Source organism: Scardinius erythrophthalmus (assembly GCF_964197995.2).
Source record: "Scardinius erythrophthalmus genome assembly, chromosome: 9".
NCBI lineage: Eukaryota > Metazoa > Chordata > Actinopteri > Cypriniformes > Leuciscidae > Scardinius > Scardinius erythrophthalmus.
Window position 1 is genome coordinate 13,025,127 of NC_138229.1, and position 23,365 is coordinate 13,048,491.

A 23,365-nucleotide genomic window follows, 5' to 3' on the forward strand; every position below is an offset into this window, starting at 1 on the left:
TAAATATCATTGAGAAGAAGATTTGGGGAAAAAAATGTTTCTAAAATTAGTTTTAACGTTTTTATAATGTATTTCAGATAATATGCTCATGTGTATGGTTAAATTGAAAATTGTCATTAGGGGAAGATACAATGTGACTGTCCTAATCATATTTTTTGAAATTATTTATTTCAATTTTTTGACAATTTCAATTTCTAAAATCACATTTAATGAAACGAAAAATTAAAATATAGCTTATCTTTGTGAGGTTTCTGTTTCTCATGTCTATGTTTGCCTGCTTATGGAGCTGTGTGTGTATATTATAAAGATTTGTAAAGATAAATCTCATTAAATTGACTCCCTTAACAAAAAATCCACATATTCTGTGTGAAATGTAATATGTCCTCAACCTGTGTTCCTTCTCTAAATGAGGTATTTTACCTGTAACAACAGCTGTTTGTAAATATAGCTCTCAGCATCAGAGCTGGCATGGTTTACCAGGAATCATCGCAGATAGCAGCATAGGCATAATGGAGAACGGATATGAACTACAGTGGCACTGGTCGAGCAAGGCAGATGGAGTTTTTGGCAAGCAGAAGTGCAAGTGTACGCTGGACTCCTATGGACTTTGCAGGGTGGGCTGTCACAATCAATAAGTTACGCTGCATTGGTTTAAAGACACACTTATTCACATACAGAACAAGGAAAGAAAGAGCATGCAAATGATAAGGAGAGGGAGAAAAGTAAACTGAAAGAAATGAAAGAATCACTGATGTTAATTCAATAGTAATTTATTTTTCAAACCAGTCTGTGAGCATTTTTTTTATGAAAGGCCACACCATGACAAGAAATTATGATAAAAACTACACGTTAAAAAATGTATGTCCATGTTATTTATGATTAATTTGTCCTAGCACATGTTATAAATATTTATTTTTCATATGAATTTCAATTTCTAATCACTAGAATTAATAATTTGAATATTCTTGAAAATGTTTTTACATCATACATAAAGCCTGCTGTTTGAGATTTAATCAGGTGAAATAATCTATGTAGATTTATCATTAATTTATTGCAGTGTAAAATTAATAAATGCATTACATATGTCTTTTTATATAATGTTTTTGTTTTAATCAAAATAATGAATAATACAAATAATATTGAAAGTGTTTTAACATCATCTGAGTGTTTTTTGTGGTGGCATTTTAATTATAGGCTATCTTTATTTGTAATATGTTTTCATGTTAAAGTCGATAGATCTCTCTTATAAAACAGCCCATAAACCCATCAACTAAATTTATACATATTTTTGTATCCATCTAAGACAAATTAAAATATGCTATACTATAACATGCAAGTATTATGCAAATATTTCATTCAGCATCACAAGCTTGGGACATTTGGAAAAATACGATTTCTTAACGTTAAGTTATTCGACATTTTTTTCCCTCTTAAAAATAGTCATTAAGATTATTTTTTTAATTCTAACAAGCGAGTATCTCAAACCCGGTGATAACAAGTAGGCCGCATTTAGTGCAGCCTCAACCAAACTACCCGTACGACCGATACCCATTAATGTCTCCCGCCCTGTAATTCCGCACACTGGAATGACAGACAACTTGTTCCACCAATGAAATGTTTACCTTTTGACAGCCCTTCTGATGATGGGCCAATCAGCGAATAGCAGATGAGATGGGGGGCTGCGCGTTCGACCTAGCGCTGGCAAGATGTTAGTTCCTGCTCTACGCTGGCCGTTTCCTGTAATCGTACAGTGTTGTGAGACGGAGAAAGCCATGTGTGTCGATGCAAAGGTAAATTTAGCACCCCGAAATTATTGCGGGGAAAGTTGGGGCAGTGGATGGCAGCGTTATTAGGGTATATTTTAGTTGAAAATACGCCCTAGCCAAGTCGAAACAGCTTTGCGGCCTTGTCCATGTCTGTTCGTAGTCGGGCTATGGTTTTTGTAGCACGTTGCCTTTGGTTTGGTCCGGTTTGTTGATGAGAGAGATTGAGAGTCCGAACGAGAGACTGTGAGATGTATTATGAATGATGGAGGTTTACTGATACAGCTTAAATCGGCCGTCAGAGAAAAACAAAATGATCGAGCACATATTTAGCATTTATAGCAATAGGAATCGCCATTGTGAACATTGATGGGGTTTGTCGAGTGTCTGGTTTGGGACTGTTGTTCAACATTGATGGCAAGTCAAGGAAGATAGTATTTATTTATTTGATCTAAACATCAATTATATGATTTGCGATTGACTTTAAAGAACATGACATTAGAGACAATACACATTTGCAATCTTTGACTTTTAAAAACAACGTTATGATACTTTGTTATGTGACATATAGATCAGTCAGACATGATGCCATGTGAAGTGATGGCACTGCCATTCCATAAGATGCAGCAACTGTTTAGTGTAAATGGTTTAATTAATGTGTTTTCCTATCCTATGTTTTCTCCAGAGCATCAATGCACACATTTATTGATGGATCTCTTAGTGTTCACTCCAACCAGAGAAGCAAAAAGTAATTCCAGAGAGTAGGAGCGGATAGAGGGGAGGAAGAGAGAGAGAGTGAAGGAGGGTAAACCGGTGGACTCTCTCTTTTCCTGTTCCTCACTCCCTGATCATTCATTTCAGGTAAGTTTACCTGTCATACTGCAGAATTCAGTATATTGAAATTTACATATTAGGTATGATGGATGTTTGCATTACTGATACATTTGACAAGTTAGAAGTGTTATGATCTATAAATGTGAACTTGATAGTGATGTTGGACTTGATGATGGTACTTGCAAAAGATTTGTTTGCACAGAATAAAAAAGTAGTTGTATGTATGTATGTATGTGTATATATATATATATATATATATATATAATTTATTATATACTTTTGAGAATGTATTATATACTTTTGATAATTAAGGCCAATTATTACATTCGATGCTTGCTGAATGAATGTAATCCAGTAACAGGCCTTATTTATGTAAAAAAAAAAACCTTGATGAAGATTTATCTCTATCTCTCTTCCTTTCTTCAACAGCATACCTACAGAATCTCTTCAGACTTGTTGGATGTTTTTGTACCGAAACTGGATATCACACATTCTTTGCTTTTTTTCACAAACTATTTAACAATATGGCAGACCCTATTATGGACCTCTTTGATGACACACCACTGTTCAATTTGGATTCCCTGCCTGAGGATGCGTTCTCCCAGGGCTCCTCAGACCCAGTTGAGGAGGCGCTAAAGTTGGCACTGGGCCAAGTGGACCCACCTATGGACCCCACACCGGATCTTGGTGTCCCTGCGCTCAGTGATGTTGTCACAGTTCCAACACCTGTCGCAACTCCTGTTTCCGTCCCACTGCAGACCCTACCAACACAGCAGCCCACCCAGATGTCGCATGAAGTCTCTCTTAACCCGGCTCAGATTTCAGTTCAGCCCTCTCTCTCGGTGGCCAGTAACAGCAGTGGGGCAGCAACGGTCCTGCTGAGCTCCCCCCTTGGAGTACCTGTGTCAGGGGCTCAAGTCACCACCCAGCAGCTGCAAACTCAGCAAATCGCTGCGGTTACGCAGCAGGCGACAGGGCAGTCTGCTCCAAAAATTGTAATTCTGAAAGGCCCTCAGGGTCAGACTCAAGTGCTGCAGGGTGTCACAGGAGCCACAGGCTCTCCAGGGAAATTCACTCTCTCTAGAGTTCTGACAGGGACCCCTCTTAGGCCAGGGATGGCGGTTGTTTCTGGGGGGACAGTATTAAATGCCACGTCTCCTGGTCAGGGGCAGGTCAAAGTGGGCACTGGAGTGCAAAGGCTTGTTCAGACTTCAAATGGCCCGATGAAGCAGGTGTTACTGACCTCAATGCCCCAGACCCAATCACAGGTGCAGATACCTGCGCAGACGCCGCTGCAGTCACCATCACAGTCAGCACAGATTCAGGCGCAGGTGCAGCCTCAGACGCAGATGGCATTACAAACCCCAGTACAAACACAGGCCCAAGCGTCGACCGTTACATCCCCTGGAACGACAGCAGCGGCCGTCCGACCTCAAGGTGTCACCCTGTCAGCAGTGCCACAGCAGGTCAGTCTCTGCCAGGGTTATTATTAAATAGTATATCAATGATACTGTAATAACACAGGTCTCTGCACTCTTTATAGCACTTTTTTTTTTTTTACTTTCAGAATCTTAATAGTTATTTCTTTATTCAGGGTGAAGCAAAGAGGATCACTCTGGTGCTACAGCAGCCCTCGCAAGGTGGAGCTGGCCAGACTGGGATGGTGACATTAGGGGGAACCTCAGCTGCAGGGGTGGGTCAGCAGGGCCAGCAGCACAGGCTGGTGTTGGGCTCTCTGCCAGGGAAGTTGGTCCTGCAGGGAGGCCAGCTGGCAGCTCTCGCCCAAGCTAAGGCGGGTCAAACGGGTGCACAGCCGAAAGTGCTCACCATTCAGCTGCAAGTTCAACAGCAGCCCAACCAACAGGGAGCCAAGGTGAGTAAAAGGACAAGTCGTGTGTTTTGGAAGATGTGCTTTTCCTTGTAACTTGGTGGTGATGGGAATTTTTTTTCTGTATTTGCAACAGTTTCAATTGGTTTCTGGGGCAGCTAATATTGGTGGCAACCCTCAGGTGGTGCAGATTTCTCAAGGCCAAGGAGGACAAAGACTAGCAGTGCCTCTTAAACTACTGCTGCAGCCACAGGTAGGACATCCCCTCACGTCTGTTTTATGCCTCTGTGATGTTCTTTCATGCTATTATTTGTGTACCACTTGGAATATGAAGAATGTGAAGTAGGCCTATTATTTTAAAGTTATTCAAAAATGTTTGATATTATTTATACAGGTTTTTTTTTTTTTTTTTTATAAATTTTCTCATAATGATTCTGATTCCTTAATGGCTCAACATTGTTTTTAGAAGTAAAAAGGTTTGGTTAAAGAAAAGCAATTGCCAAATGAGGGAGTTTCAATGCTAAATTAATTTCTTGCGGAAGGGACACTTACACAGACTTTTAAAATAAACTTTTTAAGAATGATTTTAAAATAAACTTTTTAAGAATGATTTTTAATAATTAAAGTAAATTTTTTAATTGCATTGTTGCTGCATAAATGTAATCCAGTAACTGTCATTATGTAAATAATTAAAATTTACAAAAAAAATACTAAAACAAAAAGGTGCTGTAACATTTAAATCAATTTTTCTTTACAGTACTACTGACAAAATGCATAATGTGTATTTTGTTGTCATATGAACAATCAACCAGTAACTAGACAGATTTAAGTCTTGTACTTAGTTGTAACTGTATGTAACTCAGTCATTGTCCTATTAGAGTCATTTGTAATTAATGGAACCATTTCTGAATAAGAACTGATTCTCTGTTTCCAACCATTTTGTTGAGATGCTGGCAAAATACAGTGCTTGAAATAAAATATCACCTTTTCCCTGCAGTCAAACACTGTTTCCAGTGCTGGTGGAGCTGTTTCTGTGGTTAAAGTTATCAATACCTCAGCTGGCAGCTCTGCGTCCTGCACCACCACCACAGCTGTGTCTTCCGGTGTGCGTTTGGTGAAGGCCCAGGAGCCCGTGCGGAGAGTAGAAACCCTGTGCAAGCAGGAGAAAGCAAACCGCATTGTTGCTGAGGCCATCGCACGAGCCAAAGCCAGGGGTGAAAGGAACATCCCCCGTGTGCTCAACCAGGACGAACTGCCTGCCGGACAGACCTCAGCAGACCTAGAGGGCGTTGCAGGGGCTGCTGGAGCAAAAAAGAAAGGAGGTGGTGGTGGTGGTAGTGGAGGGAGCAAGAAGAAAAGCCCAAGTGTGGGAGGAGGGAAAGTGGTGGTGGGAGGAGACAAGAAATCCAAGGCGAAGACTCCAGGAGTGGTTGCTGGAGGTGGAGGCAGTAAAAGTAAATCCAAGACTAAGCTCAAGTAAGTTGAGATTTTTTTATCCTCCCTAGAAGAGTTTGACTCATTGATGTATTTGCCTCTGCCTGTTTTGTTCTTACACTTTATTCCCTCTCCATAGCACCATCACGCTAGTGGGTGGTAAGAAAAGGAAAAGAAATCCATCCTCTGACCACTCAGATGTAGATCTAAGCCCACCTGTTTCACCCCGCACACTGGAGGAAGAAATGTCACAGGTATTACTTACACATTAACCTATTACTGTCATATAGGAGCCATATTAAGCCACTGAAGTGTTGTATGTGTGGGCAGGTGTTAAAGTGCATTATGTGACATTGAATTTTGAACACAGAGCATCAGATCAGTGCCATAAACAGGATTCGTTGACTCTACTGTGATTCTGTTCTCCCAACAGAAGCGGCGTTCTAACCGCCAGGTGAAGCGGAAGAAGTACACAGAGGATTTGGACATTAAAATCACTGATGATGAAGACGAAATGGACGCAGACGTTGATGTGACCACAACTCCAGTGTCCGCTCCAGGGCATGTCCAGTCCATGGGAGTGGAACTACAGCAGGAGCTGGATGGGGACGGTCTTCCAAGCATGCAGTTTTTTGTGGTGCGTCAACACACCATTCATTGCCATTTGTTTCCTTTTCATAACTGGTTTTGTCAGAATTTTTCAGCTGTTTACAGTTTGGCACATTGCCACCTGTCATAAAAAAAGAATGCTTGTATATATGTAGCTTTGGTATGACTATTCTCTTTATCTTCATGTGTTTGTGGCATGTTTGTGATTTGTGTTTCAGGAGAATCCAAGTGAGGAGGATGCTGCTATTGTGGATAAAATATTGTCTATGCGGGTGACCAAGAAGGAGGTAAGTGTCTGTTTCTCACTGTCATTCACAAAAATCTTGTGAAATCTTGTACTAGCATTTTATGACTAAACCTTCATGGTATGTTCTTGTCCTGATGCAGGTGTCTCCAGGGCAGTATACTAATGTGGAGGAATTTTTTGTCAAATATAAAAACTAGTAAGCCATCAACTGTTTTCTCAACCCTTATTTGTGGAAATGTATTTTTTTATCCCTTGAAAATATTGTAATGTTTTTCTAGCTCATACATGCACTGTGAATGGGCCAGTCTTGAGCAGCTGGAGAGAGACAAGAGGATCCATCAGAAGATGAAAAGATTCAAGACAAAACATGCACAAATGAGGAACCTATTCCAAGAGGTGAGGCCCTATTAAATTGAAATTGTGCAAATATTCCCATGTTTGGTTGGTAGTATAAGTCATATGGCTTTAGAAAATCTCATTAATTTTGAGGATAATTTATAAGTATATCTGGAACTATTTCCTGTGTTTTAGGAGGAGGAACCTTTCAATCCAGACTATGTGGAGGTTGATCGAATTTTGGATGAGTCACATAGTGTTGATAAAGACAATGGGGAGGTAAGGATTTATTGACCACACACCCAATTTTCAAATGTCAGATGAGAATTGGGAAACTTGCTTATTCAAACCGATAATGCATGAGTGTGTGAGTCTGTTTGACTCATTCATTAAAGTCATTTATTCTTGAGTCAGACTACATTGGTCTACTGTGCATAGCCAGCAAAGACAGTGTGATTTAAAAATATATTTTGTTTTGTTTGTTGTACCTCTTCTTATCTAATCACATTTAATTCAAACTGCAGAAATATGACTGCCAAAAACACTGTTTTCCCTCTCCCAGCCGGTTGTGTACTACCTGGTGAAGTGGTGCTCTCTGCCCTATGAAGATGCTACTTGGGAGCTAAAGGAGGATGTTGATGAAGGCAAAGTGGAAGAATTCAGGAAGATTGAAAGTCGCCAGCCCAGACTCAAAAGAACTGTGAGATACTGTCTTGAAACTCAATCATTGCATACTGTTTTATCTACCTCTTCCTCTCTCTTCTCAGTGCCTGGTCACCAGAGCGTTTTCACCCTGTCTGTATTCTTTAGTTTTCATTAAGAAACAGATGAGACAGTGGTGAATTATTAACGACTTCCTCTTCCATCAGCCTCGACCTGCTGCAAGTGCCTGGAAGAAGCTTGATGAGTGCAGAGAGTATAAGAATGGAAACCAGCTCAGAGAGTACCAGCTGGAGGGAGTTAACTGGCTGCTCTTTAACTGGTACAACAGGTAAATACCCTGCTGATACACTAAGATGTGATTAAAATTTAGCTTATCAACAAAAAAGGGTGTTTTAAAGACATCCACGCCTTTAAAAAAAAATGTTTTAACCTTCCATGCATTTTGAAGAACCTTTCACACTGGTGAATGTTTAAAGATCCCTTCAATTTTTAGTTTTGTACCTTTTAGCTCTGATAAATCTTTAGGCCTATGCAATCCTAGTTGATAAAATAAACACAAATGCGGCTTCTTAAAATTGCAAGCTTTCTCTTCCAGAAAAATGATTCATTCCCTTGTCAGGGGTACATATAAATGCTTTCTAGAATGAGACTTTTCCCTCCCACTCAATTATAAATACCACCTGCTACTGATCAAATGCTACAGCAGTGAGCAGACAGTAGCTCTGAGATACAAAACCAAAGTAAATAATTTGACAGCATACTATTTGGACACATCCACAGCCTCCTGATGAGGATAGCGTGTGCGCTTATCAGAACATTCACCCTGGGATCCTTGTTTGAATTATGGCCCTTACTCAGATGATAGGATGATGATGATCAGATGATGCAGGCTCATTTCTTTTTTATTACCATCTGATTCTGGCAGGACTGCAGGCATAGGTGAAGATAGTGCTGAGAAATGCACCACATTTGTTTATTAAGGTTCTTAATTATCCATGGTACATCTATTGTCACCAAAATTGTATTCATCAAACAATTTCATGGTCAAAAATAGTTATTTCAGTGCTGAGATTGAATGGTTTGGTAAAACGGTAGACTAGAACTGTTTTTATTTTATACTTTTTTTGGGGGAGAAAACGTTGTTCCTCTTTGTTCAATTCTTACACCCTCTTTTCTGTATTCATTATTTCTCACACAGGCAAAACTGCATTCTGGCAGATGAGATGGGTCTGGGGAAGACTATTCAGTCCATAGCTCTGCTATCAGAGGAGTATGCTACAGGGGTCCAGGGGCCATTCCTTATCATTGCCCCTCTTTCCACTATCACAAACTGGGAAAGAGAGTTTTCCACTTGGACTGACATGAATGCTATAGTTTACCACGGCAGTCTGGCCAGTAGACAGATGATCCAGCAGTATGAAATGTACTGCAAAGATGACAAGGTTGTTATAGATGCGTTTCTTTCTAATCAGTTTCATCATTACTGAGCAGGAGTGTTGTTAATTTGAACTAAAACTAGTTTAGACTGAAGTACTGAAATTGCTAAAACTAAAATAAAAATCAATTAAAACAAAAACATTATTAAAAATGAAAAAGCACAATAATATAAAACTAACTGAAATCGACAAATATGAATAAATACTATCGTAATAAATAAATGATACTAAAATAAAACTGCTGAGCAGAAAGTTAAATTTGTTGGATGTTGAAAGGTTGTTTATACTAGTAGGATGTTTAATAGCCCCATTCTAACTTCCTCTCTTCTTCGTGCACTTTTCTGTCTTCTCTAGGGACACTTTATACCAGGGGCCTATAGGTTTGATGCTCTGATCACAACCTTTGAGATGATTTTATCAGACTGCCCAGAGCTGAGGGAGATTTCTTGGCGTTGCGTAATTATTGATGAAGCTCACCGTTTGAAGAACAGAAACTGCAAACTTCTTGACAGCCTCAAGATGCTTGATCTTGTAAGAGTTTATCACCTTTCATTTTTTGCCCTCCTTAAAATTAACTGAATATATTTGTTAGTTACAAAAAAAGGGGTTTAAGCGACGTTTGATTAATTAACAGCTCTCTCTTTATTCCCTTTTCAGGAGCATAAAGTGTTGTTGACAGGCACTCCACTTCAAAACACAGTAGAGGAGCTGTTCAGTCTGTTGCACTTTCTGGAACCAGCCCAGTTCCCCTCTGAGATTGAATTTTTGCGCGAGTTTGGAGATCTTAAAACTGAGGAGCAGGTAGAGAAACGCTGTCATTGTTATTTATTAATATAAAAAAAATGGCAGGTAACATTTCCTCTTTTGAGAGTATCAGCAGTTCTGAAAATTCTGTCCCCATCTGTGATTATCAGGTCCAGAAACTACAGTCAATTCTGAAGCCCATGATGCTGCGTAGACTGAAAGAAGACGTAGAAAAGAACCTCGCCCCAAAACAAGAAACAATTATTGAGGTATGACTGAACAACAGTACTGTTTCAAGTTGTTTAATTCTCTCTGCTTTTGTAAGTTCTGAATGCATCAATTTCTCTGGTCCCCAGGTTGAGTTGACTGATGTACAGAAGAAGTATTACCGAGCTATTTTAGAGCGTAACTTCAGCTTCCTTAGCATGGGAGCCACGCACAACAGCAATGTACCGAATCTCCTCAATACAATGATGGAACTTCGAAAGTGCTGCAACCACCCTTACCTCATTACAGGTACAGAATTTATGGCTGTTCCCTTGGAGTAGGTTTGCTGCAGTAGTCTGTGTTACCGGCATTACACGATGTTCGGCCGTACATCGATTACATACTTCTTGGCCACGGCGGCACAGCCCCTCACTTTGCTTTTTTAATAGAAATAAAAACCATTTAGTTCAGTTGGACAATGGACGCAACAATTATAAATTGAAAGCGTCTGCTCTGCTCCATACAGAACGGGCTGCAGAGTCGCAGCAGGAGAGATTTCACTTATTGCATATCGATGTGAGAGATGACTGACAGACGATGGTAGCAGAGGATTTGGTGCGCAACAGATCCTCATTCGTCATTGACAAATATAATGTAAAATGTGCGGTCAGTGCCGCTACTCCCTATACACAGAGTACATGTTATTGCGAATACGAAAGTGAAAGTAAAAAAACAATCGTGCATTCAAAAGCCAACAAAGAGTATATGTGCTTGCGCATTCAAAAGCTACCTCACAGAAACATCCCTACCTTTTAGTTCATCTTGTTTATCTTTGTTTACATGTTGTTGAGCACAACAGGTTTTAGTTCACCTATGTGACAACTTTGGTCTTGTAGTGCATGAAAAAAAACTCCTGCTTATTGGTTGAACATACTGACTTCTTTTTTTGTTGTCCACTTTCCGCTTTTTGTCTCCCCTCCCTGCAGGTGCTGAGGAGAAGATAGTGGCTGAGCTGAGGGCGGTATATGATCCTATGGCTTCAGACTTTCATCTCCAGGCTCTGGTGCGCTCTGCAGGGAAACTGGTCTTGCTGGATAAGCTGCTTCCTCGCCTCAAAGCTGGCGGGCACAAAGTACTCATCTTCTCCCAGATGGTGCGGTGCCTCGACATCCTTGAGGACTACCTCATACACAAGAGGTACAGCTTTAGAAATGTAAAATGTGTGATTTGAGAAGCAACTGTAGCCAGTTTTCATTGTACCATCTGGTTTGTAAGATCTGGTCTAAAATTAGATGTGTTCTGTCTGATCAGATACCTGTATGAGCGCATTGACGGGCGGGTCAGAGGAAACCTGCGACAGGCAGCCATCGATCGGTTCAGTAAACCTGATTCAGACCGGTTTGTCTTCCTACTTTGTACCCGGGCTGGAGGTTTGGGCATTAATTTGACTGCTGCTGACACCTGTGTCATTTTCGACTCTGACTGGAACCCACAGAATGATCTTCAAGTGAGGATCTCATACCATGTTTTTCTTCATAGTGATTTCAATCCATTAATGAAGATTCCTGTTCTTGTTTTCTGTCCAAGGTGTTCATTTCATAATTTTTCTTCACTTCCATACAGGCTCAGGCACGTTGTCACCGCATTGGTCAGTCTAAAGCGGTAAAGGTATATCGTCTCATTACCAGAAACTCCTATGAGAGGGAGATGTTGGACAAAGCCAGTCTTAAATTGGGGCTTGATCGAGCCGTTCTGCAAAGCATGAGTGGAAACAAGGACAACAGTGTCAACGGGGTAAGAATGAATGAAATCTGTGTTTTCTATTGCTGTGTTAGAGGATGCTTTGCCCAAAACAGAATATCGTTGTTCAAAACGTATATATTTGGGTGAGTTATTGCTTTGAATTGTTGAATAAAAAATGCAAGTTCAAGGCAGAAAAAGTTCATTTGTGGTGCATCATTACTCAATGGTGTGCTATAAACTTTCCTCAGATCCAGCAGTTCTCCAAGAAGGAGATAGAAGATTTGCTTCGTAAAGGTGCTTATGCAGCCATAATGGATGAGAATGACGAGGGCAGTCGTTTCTGTGAGGAGGACATCGATCAGATACTTCAGAGAAGAGCAACTACCATTACTATAGAAAGTGAAGGCAAAGGATCCACCTTCTCCAAGGCCAGCTTTGTGGCCTCTGAGAACCGCACAGATATTGCTCTGGATGATCCCGAGTTCTGGCAGAAGTGGGCCAAGAAAGCAGACATTGACATGGACACTCTCAACAGGAAGGTACAGTGTAGTTTTTTTCAAAATGTGACTACTGTATCCTTTTTTCTCTGCCAGTATTCCCTTTCATAATTTCTCTTGATTTCTTTTTTGCAAACTCAGAACACTCTTGTGATTGACACACCAAGAGTGAGAAAGCAAACACGTCAGTATTCCACCCTGCGTGGAGAGGGTGGTGATCTGTCTGACATGGACAGCGATGATGACTACCCACCCCATAATTCCCGTCAATCTCGGGCCTCTCGACGCTCAGACCGGCATTCTGGTGGAGGATACGGGCGCACAGACTGCTTCCGAGTGGAGAAACACCTACTTGTTTATGGGTTTGCGAGCTTATTCTTCATTATCATATGTAGTTGTTCTCAAGAAACGGGTTTTAGTTCACCTGTTCATGTTTGAAACTTCATGGAATTATGATTTCATACATTTTAACATGACTTTCTCTCTACAGATGGGGCCGCTGGCGGGATATCCTGTCTCATGCTCGCTGTAAACGGCGTCTCAGTGAACGTGATGTGGAAACCATTTGTCGCGTCATCCTGGTTTTCTGTCTGATACATTACCGTGGAGATGAGAACATCAAAAGCTTCATCTGGGAGCTAATCACCCCTCCAGAGAATGGACGAGAGCCACAGGCTCTGCTTAATCACTCTGGTATAACTTTCTCTCGTTATAATCTTTAATTGACACTCTTTCATACTACCAGCAAAGACCCTCAGGTAGTGGTAGAGCTCTTTAGATTTTCATGAGTCAACATTTTCCCTTATGCCGACTTTCCACTATCTCCGACATTTGCCTTTGATTGTTGCATTTCTCACTTTCAAATTGGTCGTGAAGCATCCATTACCCTCCATTAATTTAACATGGTAAAATGAATGAACAATTAATGTGTTAAAATATCCACACAAAATAACTGACCGTTAATATTTCTGGAAAAAAAGCATAGTTGGTCAATTAAATGACTTCTGATCTGTCGTTTCTCGGAGATAATGAAAAGGAGCTTTAGAATGCAACAGCTTATGTAGGTTTTAAAACACAGCATTACTTTCATGCTTAGCAGGCTATGCACTTTTCTAGAGGTGCATAATGACTTTTTCCTTTTCTTTAGGTCTGTCCATCCCTGTCCCTCGTGGCAGGAAGGGGAAGCGAGTGAAGGCTCAGAGCTCTTTTGATGTGCAGAAAGTTGAGTGGATCCGCAAGTACAATCCTGATAGTCTACTGCTTGATGACAGTTACCGAAAACACCTCAAACATCAGTGCAACAAGTATGTTAGACCCATCAGGGACACTGTTTGATGACGCTGAACTAAATATTACCGTAAGTTTCTTAATTTCATCCTCCCTCTTTTTCAGAGTGTTGCTGAGAGTACGTATGCTGTATTACCTGAAGCAGGAGGTCATCGGAGAGCATGCTGATTCTGTATTAAGAGGAGCTGATGCAAGGTATAATCATCGCCTGACTTCATTGCTTTTAATAAAAAAAAATCACTTTGTTTAAAAGTCTCTGCTAACTGCATTAATATTCATCTGAATTTAAAAATTATTGCTTTGGATCAAAGCATCTGCTAAGTGCAAAAATTGTAATTTCGTGAACTGGTCATGTACTGAACATACACTAACAAAATAGTTGTCACCAAATCTTACATTCTTCTTGGATGTTTTTTAATGCCTAGCAAGCTTAAAAATTAAGTTTTCTTTGATGCATTGATCATAGTTTTTTTTTACTTTAAATTAGAAAGTGTGTTTCCTTGCAGGGATATTGATATCTGGTTGCCAGAAATGGAGCAGCAAGATGTTCCTTCTGGCTGGTGGGACGCAGAAGCTGACCGTTGTTTGCTTATTGGAGTCTATAAGCATGGTATGTGTAGGCTTTATTAACCTCGTCATCTTCAAGGGTGTCTAGTTAATATAACTTCCTTATAGTATGATATCTTCCTTATAGTTTTACCCCCATGTTGCTCTTTTAAAACTGATGTTTTTGTCCTCTAACAACTAACAAATTTGTCTTACCCTTAGTGAGGTATATTGGAGATTGTATCTAGATTTAAGGCTGACAAGTCATCCTGATACCTGCCAAAGACAAAAATATGTAGTTGTGCATATCCCTGATGTTTTTTTTTCCTCTTAATTCTGCCATTTCAGGATATGAAATGTACACCACCATGCGTGCTGACCCTTGCTTGTGTTTTGTCGAGCGATGTGGCCGTCCAAATGAGCAGGACATTAATGCGGAGCAGCAAGCAGTAGACCCAGAGCTTGGGGAGGGGTCAGTTTCAAATAGAGCTGAGCTTTACACATGCATTATAATATTACAGCTTATATGGTTGACTGGTATATTTAAGCTTCATTTTTTATTTTGTTTTTGTGTCTTAGAGGAGACTACGACAAGTACTCTGAAGATCCAGAATTTAAGCCTGCAACAAGGCACACTAAGGAGGTGTATGAGGAGGTATGTGCATTTTCAATCACTTAATTTTTTTGTTCCTGTGTATGTGTAATTCTGGCACATTTATCTTGTGGTGTTGTTATTAGACATTTAGATAATAAATGTGGATACTGTGCTCCTCAGGCTGATTCGGTGAATGCAGATGGTGATATTTGTGTGGAGGATCGCTCTGTTCCTGTGCAGATCGAGGGGCCATCTTCAGGATCATCAGATTTGTGTTATTGGCCGACGAGCTCATCGCTTACAGCCAGACTACGGCGTCTTATCACAGCCTACCAACGCAGTTACAGGAGAGAGCAGCTTAAGATGGAGGCAGCAGAGAAGGGCGACCGTAGACGTAGACGGTGTGAACAAGCCACTAAACTCAAAGAGATAGCCCGACAAGAACGACAACAAAGGTATGTTCCTCAAGAAACCTGTTACTGAAGCTTCCTCTTCAGTCTTCTCATAAGCTTCTCTGTTTCAGATGGACTCGTAGAGAGGAGTGTGATTTTTACAGAGTGGTGTCAACCTTTGGCGTCGAAAGGATAAAGAAAGAGGTAGAGGCTCTAGAAGGGGATGAGCATCATATGGACTGGAATCATTTTCGTTCGTTTGCTCGGCTTGATAAAAAAACAGATGAAAGCTTGACACGTTACTTCAAGTGCTTCATGTCCATGTGTCGTAAAGTGTGTCACCTTCGGCCTGCACGCGGAGAAGGTATTGAATGAGAACATGTTTGGTGTTTAAGTTGATTTAATTAAATGGAAATTTGTTTGGATTATGAATGCGGAATATCTACCATATCGTCTGATATTATTTTTGCCATTATCTAATGATCTTTACAAACACTAAAAACATACATCTTTTAAAAATCCCATTTTTTGATACTAAACATTAATGTTGTTATTGTAAGCTAAAACTCTTAAAATCATTTTTGGTAACTGAAACAAAGCTAAAATAAAATGTAAATGTCAGATAAAAAACTTGAAGATTAAATGGAAATTTAGGAATGTTGCCTTGCCAGTTAACTGAAAGAATTTTAAGTACCCAAACTGAAATAAACAAAAGCTGTATATAAATATAAAATAAAACTAATAAAAATGACAATCTCATAAGTTCTAAAACAAAAGTGCTAAATTTTAAAATGAACTGAAAATATAAAAGCTAATACATTATTGGTAATAAATTCTAAAATATAAATAATACTAAAATAACATTAAATACATTATAATGCCTAAATTCTCTTGTAGAATTTAAGAGGATTTTGAAAATGATTAATTATTGGTTTCATTTATTTAGACAAAATAGTATAGCATTTTAATTTTGGCTATTGATTGTGTATCGACCATAACATTAATATAGCCCCCAAAACAATTTTTTATTTTATTTTTGTAGTTTACAGTGACGTTCTTTTTTTAATAACACATTTTCTACTGTTATCTCTTCTTCCTCTATTAGAATCTCAAGATCTGTCCCAGTCCCTGGCCCCCATCACAGAAGAACGAGCCTCGCGCACACTCTACAGGGTCAGCTTGCTGTGTCGGCTACGTGAACGTGTTCTTCCTCACCCCTCGTTAGAGGAACGCCTCAGTCTGGCACCACCCAGCTCTGATCTGCCCAACTGGTGGAGCTTCCCACAGCACGACCACGAGCTGCTCTTAGCTGCTGCTAGACATGGCGTCAGCCGCACTGAACTCTCGATCTTCTCTGACCCACAGTACTCATTCAGTCAGGCCCGTCTCGACTACCTCCAGAACCAGCAAGCCCAAGCTGTTTCACAGATGCACTCGTTAAGTCAGTCACAGGATTCGACCAGTATCAAAGAGGAGAGCCTAGATGATGAGTCTCGGCTGCTAGGTGTGGAGACCCTCTGTCCGTCAGACTCCCCAGCCATGCTCCTGTCCCATTCTGAGGGGAAAGTTGGAGTTCAGGCTGGATGGGCCTGGAAGAAGAGCAAAAACAATGGGCCGGGTGAGAGAAAAGGAGGAGAGAGAGGTGAAGGGCCTTCAGACTCTGATTCCGATTCAGACTCGGGCTCGTCGTCTTCCTCCCGTCATTCGGGCAGCTCGGATGATAGCGGAGACAGTGATGCAGAGAGAGAACGAGGTGAGGAGGGGACACTGTTGCATTTAAATCAGGTTTATGGTATCCTGCAGCAGGAAAATATTATTTCTTAGTGTTTAGCCTATTGATGATGTTCAGTATGCATTTTGAAATTCATATTATAGCTTTTTGTTCTGAAATGCCTTTTTTGTGCAATCCAGTGAAATCATTACCAATCGAAAATTATAGTCAATGTTTTATCCAAGAAGTAAAAATTAGAGCCCGACCGATATGGATTTTTGGGTGCCGATGCCGATAAAAAAAAGCCGGATACCGATATATCGGCCGATATTATTTGTGTGTGTATTATAATACAGTAGCAATATTATTTATGTGTATTATAGTACAGTAAGTTTCGACACACTTTCCAATTGGTGTGTACAAACTTTTGTTGGGTAGGCTACTGTATATATAATACACAGTATAAACAGAATAAATATATAAACGTTTTGCAATGATAACTCAAATGTGGTGATTAAACACTTGTGTGACAAAGATATGTAATGGAGGCAGGGTTAATGATAGAATGAGAATTTGAGCTGTAACCAAACTAGTTTGCATTGCATTTTATATTATATTATATTCTAAATACTCTTCTATTTTTAATCTTAATTTCTCTAATATCTACCAGTGAGGAGGAAGAACTCAGATCTTTTTAGTAAAGTAAAATTAATAATATCATAATGAAAACGTTTATAATTACATATGTACAGTAGTTTTATACTATTTTAAATAAGTAGTAAGCAAAATGTACTAAACGTGAAACTAAGCTATAGGGCTGGACCCGAATATTCGTTCGGTGGGTTGGTATTCGATTTGAAAATTTGACATTCGAATATTTGTTGTTGTTTTTTTTCACATCTGGGATCCCCCGCGAAACGGTTCTCATTCGCGCTTGAATAAGGCCAGCGACACACTGACTGCGTGGCATGGCCGTTTTATTTCGGCTCCCATGTTAACAGGTTGGAGTTTGCACACTGCCTGCGTGAGACACGCGTCTCTCAGGCGCGGCTCGAGCCACGCGGAAAACGCGTGCATGCCAGAAATAGAACCGACGCGCAAGTCTTCTCTGGCAAGAGCGCAGAACAGTGGAGTTTGTATGGACGAAGTGCATGTCTGAGCTTGTGTTTTGGATTAAGCTGTGTTGCTTTGACATTGTGGAAAATAGAATAATAGAAACAAAATGTATTAGCCTTTTTACTTGTTATTATCAATCTAAATTAATCTCGTTTTTTAATTTAACTTAATTTCGTTTTTCTTTATTTAAATTTCGTTTAATTTCTTTATTTAAATTTCGTTTTTTTATTAAAATTTCGTTTTTTTATTAAAATTTCGTTTAATTTATTTAAATTTCTTTTAATTTCTATATTTAAACTTCGTTTAATTTCTTTATTTAAACTTCGTTTAATTTCTTTATTTAAACTTCGTTTTTCTTTATTTAAATTTCGTTTAATTTCTTTATTTAAATTTCGTTTAATTTCTCTATTTAAATTTCGCTTAATTTCTTTATTTAAATTTCGTTTAATTTCTTTATTTAAATTTCGTTTTTCTTTATTTAAATCTACCCTTTACTGTGTCAGTAATTTTGTTAGTCAGAAAAATATTAGACTACCTTAAAAGTATTGCTTAATTTAACAGACCTGTGTGTGTGCGTTTTATATCACTAACAGTGTCCGTTCTCTGCCCGCGTGAGGTGCGCCGCTTCCTGCTCGCGCTGTTCTGTAGTTTACTAAAAGTGTATTAATTCTTAACGTGTCGCGTCTCCATCTGGCTACTTTTAATGCAAAATGGCCCTATATAAAGTGTTATAATTACATAAATTATTAGAATATTGCTTGATGTTGTAACGTAGCAGAATGAGCTTTAACACTGTGTCTACACCGGACGCGGCTGTTATTTTTTGCCAGTTCTTTGTAACAGCTTTTAGGTGCTTTATTGGCAGCACCATCCTTACATAAATCACTGCACGCTGCATTTTTTAAAATATTAATTTATCGGCCGTTATAAATGCCGATACCGATAGTTAGGAAAATGCCTAATATCGGCCGATAATATCGGCCCGCCGATATATATCGGTCAGGCTCTAGTAAAAATCTGTTTGGTCAAGGCAATATTTCCACAAAACATAATTTCTTTCAGAATTACAAAATTAATACTTCAAGGATGCATACAATTTTTATTATGTTACAAAAGGTTTTTATTTCAAATAAAATAAATAATTATTCCTCAAAGAAACCGGAAAAAAGCATCACAGTTTTCACAAAAATATTTAGCATTCAGATTTGCCATTACAGGAATAAATAAAATTTTCAGAAAAAACACAAACTGTTATTTACATTACTGTAATATTTCACAATATTACATTGTAATTTGTAGTTTAAACGTATTCAAAGAAATAAATCAAACATGCCGGCTCACGCATTGTTTGTTACTTAAGCTTAAAGGAATAGTTCACCCAGAAAAAATAAAAATAAAACACTCAAACTTGTATTACGTTTTGTCTTCCATGGAACATAAAACAAAATTAGAAAATATATTTTCTCAATCATTCATATTTTTTTTTTTCTTTGCCCAGCTGTAATGGTTAATGAGTTAATTTGGGTAGATTTATATGAGATTTGTAACTAGAATGACTGATCTCTCAGCAGCAACTCTTAAGATGTGTGATGGTGATGAAGAAAACAGCCTCCTCTCACTCACACCATCTCAAGAAGGCGCCCCACCCGAGTCCCTCACTGATCCTCTAAGAGTCGACTGGCCCAAAGACCGTGTGCTGATAAACAGAATAGACAACCTCTGTTCGCTGGTTCTAATGGGGCACTGGCCGTCAGGTCGCCGCTACGTCTCTGACATTCAGCTCAGTGCTGCATCTGACGAGCGTGACCTCAGCGATGACCTGGGTTACCCCCGAGTGGGACGCAAAAGCAACAGTGCCCTATCTGGAGAAGTTCTTGACGGCCAAGAATCAGAGTTCACAGTAAAACTCCTGAAGGTGAGGTGGTGTTCAGACATTTATGAACCGTTATGAACCTCAGTGTTGTCTCTTTCTTCTGCTTTAACGTTTGTTTCGTTTTCTTTAGGAGGAGGGGCTAAAGCTGACATTCTCTAAGCAAGCTCTGATGCCAAACGGTGAAGGGAGTGCACGCAAAAAGCGAAAGGACCACGAGGTACAGAAATGCAGCCTCATTAAACTTACCTAACTAGTTTTGGGGAATAAGTAATGTTTAAATTTACATCAAATACCTTTATGTCCAGCTGTATAATGTGCTTTTTTTATTTATTTTACCTTTAGCTGGTAGATGCCGAAGGTGTTCTCCATGCTCCCCGCAGGAGGGACCTTCCCAATTGGCTCAAAGAAAACCCAGATTATGAAGTGGAGGGAGACATGCTAGAGGTATGTGTGAAAAACTCAGGTTGAGCTCTTCTTTTTGGACTGACACGCCTGATAATGTTCCTCTCGTTGTTGCAGTTACTGGTGAATCGGACCAAAAGGAAGAGGAGGAAGAGGATAGAGAAAGGAGCAGCTCTTACTGGCAGTGAGAGAATAAAGGTCATAGATATAAGGACAGGCAAGAAGGTGAGGGAAGACATTTGGCATTCATTAGATTTCTTATGTTTTATCGGCAAATCAGCATATTTATAATGATTTCTGTAGAATCATGTGACACTAAAGACTGAAAATTCAGCTTTATCTTCACAGGAATAAATTACATTTTAACAGCCTAAAATAGAAATTAAAGTTATTTTAATTTGTAATATTTCACAATATTACCGTTTTTTTTTTCTGTATTTTTGATCAAATAAATGCAGCCTTGGTGAGCATAAGAGATTTTATGTATTCATGAAAAGTGCAAAAAAAAAAAACTACGAATACACCAATCTACAGTGTGGTTTGTCTGGGCCAGTTGTTGTTCTTGATATATTTGGTGCAGTTCAGTTGGTCTTAATGATTTATACTCCCCTGCTTTTCAGTTTGGTGGAATCTACGGGCCTGCTCTACAGGACCTGAGAGAGCACCTGGAGGAGAATCCTGACCACGCTGTAGCACCGGAATGGTCTGAGACTGTTCGCAATTCGGTTAGTGCCTCCTTTATTAGCTCGGTGGTAATCCTCATCTACCCTGGTTGCATAGCGTTAGACCAATCATAGTCAGATATCAATTTGACTGAAATTAATGTGATCCTTCTCTTCAATCTCAGGGCTTCTTGCCTGAGAGTTTATTCCACAGACTGTTGAGTCCCCACGCTTCAATCCCCAAAAAGAATCGCCATTACCTCTCCACCCCTTCGATCCAGACTGATGACCCTCTCCTCGGAGGCGGCGAAGGCGAGACGTTAGTTTCCGATGGCGCTTACATGATGGACGATGAGGACCTGGAAGACGGCGGTCACCTCACGTCATCCCACCACTTCCTTACTCCAGCCTACGATGTGAAGATGGAGCCAAGCGCTCTAGATATGGACGGAGGTGACAGTTTGTCACAAGGTGGATATGATAGTTCAGACAGAGAGGCCATTTTGGATGATGTCATCATGGCACCGAAAAATTCAGACTCTTCCTCAAGCTCAGAGGATTGACCAAATCTCATGTTAGATGTAGTAGGCCGAGATCATGACAGTCTTTTATTTTATTATATTCTGCCTTCATTATTTTTATAATTATTGTTGATGTTATTGCTTAAAATATGGAGTAACAGATTTTTTTCTTGGGTTGAATTTGTACTCGACTGTTTTGCGTAGATTGAGGAGATACAGGTGCCGTTTTTTCCCCTTTTTTATTTTTTCTTGTTACACCTCATTCAGCACGTTGTGCTTAATTCCAGATGAAATATGAATTTGTCTCACATACCCACAGTAAGCCCCTTTCATCCTGTATTGGCTGGGAAAGGAGCTGTTTGTCTCTCACCCTCAGGCTGAACTGTTTAACAGTGTGCTGGAGGATCCATAGTCATGCACTGAGCTGAGCCATCGTGGTGCCTCGGTCTGGTTAAGAACATGGAGTTTTTTTGTTGGATGTATATCATTTTTTTTGTGTGTGTGTGTTGGGGGGTGGGGACAGGGTAGGATTTGGGGTTTAGGGTTAGTTACTGAAACAATGTTAGACAGATGATGGCTGTATTGTACAAAGTAGAGTTGGTCCTATGCCTGCAATGATGCAAAAATTATGCGTTTATTCCCGTTTCAATAACTGACTCCAACTGTCTCTGTGATATAAATATGAATAGCAGTCTACAGTGGAAACTGATGTCTGTTGAATTCATTTCATCAAGTGTTTGTATTTATTTGAATAATGACCACTCAAGGCTCTTTTTCTTGACTATGGAATACATGCTGAGTAGAAAAGCAAGTTTATTCTCTCTCTCAAACTTCATACTTAGATGTGGAGAAAGATCATAATTCTTAATGATTTTTTTAATGGATAAGTGGTTTCAATTTTGCTGTCTTGTAGCTTAAGTTGACATCAGTAATTCGACATTAAATCACAAATTTAGAGTAGTTTCAGCAATTCAAGTAAGGTTGAAACTAAGACATTGAAAGAGACAATAAATATCACAGAAATTCAGCATGTGGCTGGGTTAACGTTTCTTGACGCCTGCTGGAGGTAAGTCAGGTTTCACAATTTATGATGGTTATTTGCCCGCAATAACAAAATTAACATTTGTCTTGGTAATGTTTACAAACATTTTCCTAAAACCTGCATATATAATGTGGCTATTTACATTTTAGAACAACTGAGTTTGCTTGTGGTGCAAACTGCCTTCTCTGTCCAGCATGTGGTTTAACCATTGGGTGATCAGTAATACTGTAGTATGAGACGAATAGATTGCTGTTATGTGGTGCCTTTTGAGCTCTGTAACATAAGTTAATATGCCTGTTGAAATTTTAGGAAGTATTTATTAAAGAGATGAGGATTAAAGTTATCAATTCCATTGCTAATATTTGGTAATGTTTGTGCCATGTTTATCCACTAAAAAAATATCACTTCCAGTGGGGTATCCCCCCAAAAAAATAGAACAATAAGTGTTAGAACACAGGAGAAAGCTGAATTGACTAATTAAAACATTCACAAGAAAAAAAAATAATAATTTTGTTAGACATTTTCTTAGAGAAAATTAATGCATTGCACCCAGGGACATGGTAACAAAGAAACATCAGCAGCTCAAACTAGAGTAGTTATATGATAACGAATTTAAGTTTTATTTAACCATTATGAAAGGGACTTGGAAAATGTAATTCATGATGGGGTTGAGCTAAAAAAAAAAAAGTGATTATCCTTTAGGGGGCACATGTGACCTCATATTCTCTTTTGAGATGCATTCAAATAACAAAGCCATTTTTTTTTTTTGTCTTATTGAAAACAGTATTACACTTGTGAGAATTGGCTCTTGATGTAAAAATGTAAAATCCATTGCTTTTGTCTCTATGAAATCATTAAATAAGATTCCTTCATCTGT

The 23,365-nt window shown here is 39.3% G+C and overlaps 1 protein-coding gene across 4 annotated transcripts; it reads left to right on the forward strand.

The window, feature by feature from the left end:
- The first annotated feature begins 1,694 nt into the window (after positions 1-1,694).
- chd8 (chromodomain helicase DNA binding protein 8) lies at positions 1,695-23,364 on the forward strand. Of its 4 annotated transcripts, none has more exons than XM_081374492.1 (39): positions 1,695-1,790; positions 2,449-2,624; positions 3,027-4,063; positions 4,192-4,470; positions 4,562-4,678; positions 5,423-5,901; positions 5,999-6,113; positions 6,293-6,496; positions 6,687-6,755; positions 6,856-6,911; positions 6,994-7,111; positions 7,247-7,330; positions 7,614-7,751; positions 7,921-8,042; positions 8,913-9,156; positions 9,505-9,681; positions 9,808-9,951; positions 10,065-10,163; positions 10,251-10,410; positions 11,088-11,298; positions 11,413-11,608; positions 11,725-11,895; positions 12,093-12,383; positions 12,483-12,703; positions 12,832-13,034; positions 13,489-13,645; positions 13,734-13,823; positions 14,135-14,238; positions 14,523-14,646; positions 14,754-14,829; positions 14,950-15,224; positions 15,293-15,525; positions 16,267-16,914; positions 19,560-19,903; positions 19,992-20,078; positions 20,204-20,305; positions 20,381-20,488; positions 20,884-20,988; positions 21,111-23,364. In XM_081374492.1, exons 3-39 carry the CDS (start codon positions 3,122-3,124, stop codon positions 21,486-21,488), a joined length of 7,671 nt encoding a protein of 2,556 aa, XP_081230618.1. In that variant the 5' UTR covers positions 1,695-1,790; positions 2,449-2,624; positions 3,027-3,121; the 3' UTR covers positions 21,489-23,364. The 4 variants fall into 4 exon arrangements, with proteins under 4 accessions (XP_081230618.1, XP_081230617.1, XP_081230616.1 ...); XM_081374491.1 differs by having other exon boundaries at positions 19,557-19,903; positions 21,111-23,157; XM_081374490.1 differs by lacking the exon at positions 1,695-1,790 and having other exon boundaries at positions 2,491-2,624; positions 4,165-4,470.
- The last annotated feature ends 1 nt before the right edge of the window (position 23,365 follows it).

Coding starts and splice junctions, on each gene's coding strand:
- chd8 (XM_081374489.1), top strand. CDS start 3,122: ATGGCAGACCCTATTATGGACCTCTTTGATGACACACCACTGTTCAAT. Junction 6,756..6,855: donor TGCGGGTGACCAAGAAGGAG/GTAAGTGTCTGT, acceptor GTCCTGATGCAG/GTGTCTCCAGGGCAGTATAC. Junction 14,239..14,522: donor TATTGGAGTCTATAAGCATG/GTATGTGTAGGC, acceptor CTGCCATTTCAG/GATATGAAATGTACACCACC.